General features: G+C 38.7%; 1 protein-coding gene across 1 annotated transcript; it reads left to right on the top strand.

Annotated features, from left to right (window-relative positions):
* Nucleotides 1-212: 212 nt before the first annotated feature.
* LOC121246790 (serine incorporator 3) lies at nt 213-5,062 on the top strand. The gene is made up of 6 exons (XM_041145072.1): nt 213-538; nt 1,298-1,534; nt 2,343-2,454; nt 2,537-2,711; nt 3,625-3,865; nt 4,440-5,062. The coding sequence occupies exons 1-6, from the start codon at nt 364-366 to the stop codon at nt 4,736-4,738; spliced, it is 1,239 nt and encodes a 412-aa protein (XP_041001006.1). The 5' UTR covers nt 213-363; the 3' UTR covers nt 4,739-5,062.
* The last annotated feature ends 203 nt before the right edge of the window (nt 5,063-5,265 follow it).

The following is a 5,265-nucleotide window of genomic DNA, read 5'->3' as shown; positions in this document are numbered from 1 at the left end:
GGAAGAAAAAGCAAACAAACTTTTCAAGTTCAAAAGCCCAAAGGGAAAAAGCTACCCAGTTTTATATCGGCAAATTCCGTAGATTCTCCAATGGGAAAATGGAGGGAGTTTGACTTCTTCAGTAAACAAACGACAGGGGAAGCGAGAAATCGTTTTCCATCGGGGTTCAAACTTCAAAGCTCGAACTCTGCTCCATATGTAAATAAATTAATGTCATAAGATCGGACGGTGAGGAAAAAAATTATCTCAGTTTCTATTTATTTAAGCAGAACTGGTGCTTGCAATTCGAAAGCAAAAACGAACACCAACCTCTCCTACCAGTCGTAAGTGTGTAAATCCGGAGCTTTCGAGAGAGAGTCGAAGATGTCGTGCTTGGCGTCTTGCTGTGTAGCTTCGACCTGCGGTCTATGCACCTCTGTGGCATCAGGGATCTCCAAACGCTCGGCCAGACTTGCTTACTGCGGTCTATTTGGTTTATCGTTAATTGTTTCCTGGATTCTCCGGGAAGTCGCAGCTCCTCTCTTGGAGAAAATCCCATGTGAGTTTGGATTCCCCCCAGCCCCCGGGTCCATTTTGGAGCTTATTCCCATTTGGGTTTGTGAGATTGTTGAATATACGATACGAATTGCCGAATTGGGTTTACTCGGTTTCCGACGTCGTTTCCTAGTGGAACGCAAATTGGGTTTGTCATACGGCTTGGTTTTTGCTTAGTGGGGATGCTCTTATTTGGGTTGCTTAGTTTGATTTGCTTTAGTGGCTTATTCGAAAATATGGATTTACTTTAGTGTGTTAAAGCTCTTTTTATATTAGAAATCGATGGCTCTTATAATAGGACTGCCTTGTTTTGTTTTGCTCTCTTTGCATTTAATTCCAAAATTTTCCTAAACTGGGTTTCTTTTGCTTTTATTAATATTGAAGCCTGTTTAATAATGTTGTATGGTTTTCGGATTTTGATTATGAGAATAGTTGAAACGGCCAAGCTGATTTTGTTCTGCATTATTTCGGACAAACAATCTGGAAAGCCAGTGAAAATCTGGTGAATTAAATGATACGCCAGTCAAAGGAATTCAGGGCTTGTTAAGACTGGTTGTAGGTTTGGTTATGCATAGTACATCTGGGGCCAAAAATGAACTTCTTTATAACACCAAAGAGTTCCTAATTGTGACTTAATTTTAATTTAAAAATTGGCTTACCTGTGCATTAATAAAAAAAATCCAATATGGTTATAATTTATATTTTATATATTTTTTTATATTTGATTTTTTTAGAACTTTTTTCATTTCTCTTGCGTTAACAGGGATAAACAGTTCTGGTACCCACACAAAGGAATGGTTTCAAATACAAGCAGTTCTTCGTGTGAGCATGGGGAATTTCTTGTTTTTTGCAATTTTTGCCCTTATAATGATTGGGATAAAGGACCAAAATGACAGACGTGATTCATGGCACCATGGTGGATGGATTGCAAAGATGGTGATCTGGCTTTTGCTTGTAGTCCTTATGTTTTTCATTCCTAATGTTGTCATTTCCATCTATGGTAAAATCTTCTTCCATGATTATGTTATTACAGATTTTTATGTTCTGTGAGTTTTGTTTAGCCAAGGTTGATTTAGGATTCTGTATGACTTGTCCTGGAATATTTGTGTTCTTCCCATATGTCATGGAGAGGGTTATTGTCAGAAGTTTTTGCTGCTTTATCACAATATTTGGAGTGAAATGTTGGAATGAACTATAATAATTTGCTTGAACAGCAGCTAAAATTAAAGTGGCAATAGTCTTCTTTGCACTTTGATACGTACGATGTTTAAAGGAGTTTTTCATTCTTGATTTTATGACTTTCGTGCATGATGCAAACTCATCATACTACTTTTCAGCCTGTACATGCGACACATGGGTTTCCTGTAATTACCATTCCCATGTTCACCTATGGGATTGCTCATAGTTCCTAGGCACAAAGTTGATTAGAATTCCATTAATGAAAGGGAAAAATTACTTTTCTCCTTGTTGCTGTAAAATCTCTCCGCTGCTGTGATATTGCTATGATACAGTGAAGCTATTGATCATATGATCAATAACAAATCTCACCGTTCCCAAATTATTTTTTTCCTGGCTTTGACAACCCTTGCGTTTTGAGTTTTGACACCATATATACAGACTTGAGAACAGATGTACCACACTGGTGGGAAGAAGGAAGAGGGTGGGGGCACAGTTACATGGCTAGTTTATTTTATTATGATGCTGTTCCCCTGGGGTGGCTGCCTTTCCTCCAATGATTCAAAGTTGTTCATTCTTTTCTGGGACATGATCCCATATATAATTGATTTACTCAAACTTTATACTTGCAGGAACGATATCAAAATTTGGGGCAGGGTTATTTTTATTGGTTCAAGTAATTATCTTACTAGACTGTACGCACTCATGGAATGACGCATGGGTTGAAAAAGATGAGCAGAAGTGGTCAGTTCAAGTTTTCAAGTCTTATCAAACTTTCTTTCACTGCTTGATTTTAAATATAATCTAATAAATGGCATGCTTTTAGGTATATTGCTTTACTTGCTGTGTCAGTTGGATGCTATATTGCAGCATTTGCGTTCTCAGGAATTTTGTTCATTTGGTTCAACCCATCTGGCAATGATTGCGGCCTCAATGTCTTTTTCATTGTCATGACCATGATTTTGGCGTTTGTGTTTGCAGTTATTGCATTGCATCCTGCGGTAAGTATAATTTTTATGTTTTTTACTGGCCCATGTCCATAGGTTTATTTTTTTTTCACCTGTCTAGCAGCAATGGTAGGTCACATGATGTGGTTAGCCCACCTCCACCCATGGATCTGAGACATTCTTCCTCATATAGTTTTATGCATGCCTGTGATGTAATCATCCCTGTTACGATATCAAAAATCAAATGCATCTGATGTACTTAGTAAATTCTCTGAATCCCATGGTTGTTCTATTGCAAATAAAGGAATTAGCTTTGACTAAATTTTTCCTTAAAATGATATAACTGTCTTGTTTTGTGAGTCATAAAAATTCATAATTGATATTCTTAATATCTTCCTGACAATCAGAGAGATCTACATTAATATTGATATGGGGCGGCTCAAATTAAACTAAATTTGCAATCTATACAGCCTTTAGGGATGTGCTAGCCTCTCTAGACAGCATAATCTTTTTATTGACCTTACAAGACTCAAACTAGTAGCATTAAGGGCTTCCTAATATTGTTGGTTTGGACTCAGAGCTGAGCTACATACGTTATTTTTGGAATATCAGATTGGTATTCATCCCCCCCCCCCCCCCCCCCCCCCCCCCCCCCCCCCCCCCCCCCCCCCCCCCCAACTTAAAATATTCAAGCCATGAAATTATCAAAGGCAGACGGTTTACTACGGTACACCTGCCAGATGCAAAATCCATTGTCAATTTGTTATTTTTCAATACTCTTTACCAAAATTTCCCTTCATAACTGGAATTGCCTTTTTCACACTTGATGCGGTGCACTGTAATTCATGTCTTGACTAACTTGGAATTTGGTAGGCATTAACCAGAGGAATGTGAGCTCTTTACTGTACGTTAAAGATAAAAAATGGTCTTTTTCAACTTGTATGACGATTATGACTGGAACAATCAGGTGAATGGAAGCCTTCTGCCTGCTTCTGTGATATCTCTCTATTGTGCTTATGTGTGCTACACCGGTCTCGCCAGTGAACCTCGTGACTATGCATGCAATGGTCTGAATAACAAATCCAAAGCAGTTACCGCAAGTACTCTTATTCTTGGGATGCTCACGACTATTCTGTCTGTTCTTTACTCTGCTGTTCGTGCTGGATCTTCAACAACATTTTTGTCACCACCATCTTCTCCCAAGTCAGGTACCCATAGCTATATGGAATCCTTTCTAATTTTTACACGTTTTGAGTGGAAATGCTCTAAAAGAAGTTATTTGCTTGGACTACTTGATGAAGTTGATGTCCAAAAATGAAGAAACAATAGTACTTTCATTGTTCTACTTCATTGTAGAATAAATTCTTGGATGCTTCATGGCTTCACACAATGTTCACAATGGGATTACTGAATTGAAACGATGCTCGTATAGCTGTCACGATTATTTCAACATGTTCTATTTACTTGGATGTTCTCTCTTTGCATCTCTAACCATCCATGGCATGTGACTGATAAGGTAGTGAAAGGCCAACCCACTTGTCATGGTATTGGGATGAAAGGTCTTGATCCTGTGCCTTTTTGGTCTCACCTGCAGCTGCATGGAATGAATACTGGCTACATCAGAACGTCTCGAGCAGAGATGTTTTCTATACCTAATGAATAGGTGTTCTGCTGGGCATCTTAGCGGTGCCGGATAGGGGAATTTTTGTCATTAGTTAAGTTATTCTAGTATTACCCAGTCATTGCATGCTGTGTTTATAATATTGTTGAATCTTGTCGCAGTTGTGAAGAAACCTCTTCTCGAAGCGGAGGAGATGGAAGAAGGAAAGGAAAAGAGCAAGGAGACAGAAGCGCGTCCAGTTAGTTATTCTTATGCGTTCTTCCATGTGATATTTGCTTTGGCTAGCATGTATTCGGCTATGCTTCTTTCTGGATGGACCAACTCATCTGAGAGCTCAGACCTCATAGATGTTGGCTGGACATCAGTTTGGGTTCGGATCTGCACAGAGTGGGTGACTGCGGTACTATATATCTGGTCTCTTGTGGCTCCTATGCTTTGCCCCGATCGTGAGTTCTTTTAAGTATGCTGTTCATGATATGTCTAGCATTGCTAGAATCTGTTATTATGTGGATAATTAGGTGATGGAGCCTAAAGTTAATTTGCCTAATTTTTTCTTTTGGTGGAAAAACAAGGGGATGAAAGGAAAGGGGGAAGGAATGTAACGAGTGTTGGGTCTGCCGAGGGTTGTAGTACCCTTCTGTACTAAGGTTTGCATATGTTCAATTATGAAGTAGATATTACCTAGAAATAAATGTGCTTGTTCTTCCTCTTCCTCGATTTGTTCTGAATTTCAGTTCTGTATTTAGAAGACAAGGAAGGAACATAAATATCATTAAGTTGTTCTTGTCCTGGATCAACTTTGAAATGGGCAATACAGCATTTTACCATCCATTCCTGCAAAATCATAAAATGCATTGCTTTGGTGAAGTGATTGAACAACCTTTGTTGGGAACCATAATGCGAGAATAGTAAAGAAAATTTGAGAAAAAACAATTATACAACACAAGATTTACGTGGTTCGGTAATTTGCCTACGTCTAAGAAGCTG

The sequence above is a fragment of the Juglans microcarpa x Juglans regia genome, chromosome 1S, assembly GCF_004785595.1.
Source record: "Juglans microcarpa x Juglans regia isolate MS1-56 chromosome 1S, Jm3101_v1.0, whole genome shotgun sequence".
NCBI classification, from domain to species: domain Eukaryota; kingdom Viridiplantae; phylum Streptophyta; class Magnoliopsida; order Fagales; family Juglandaceae; genus Juglans; species Juglans microcarpa x Juglans regia.
Note: the sequence above shows the minus strand (reverse complement) of the source record. Positions and strands in the feature narration are given on the sequence as shown.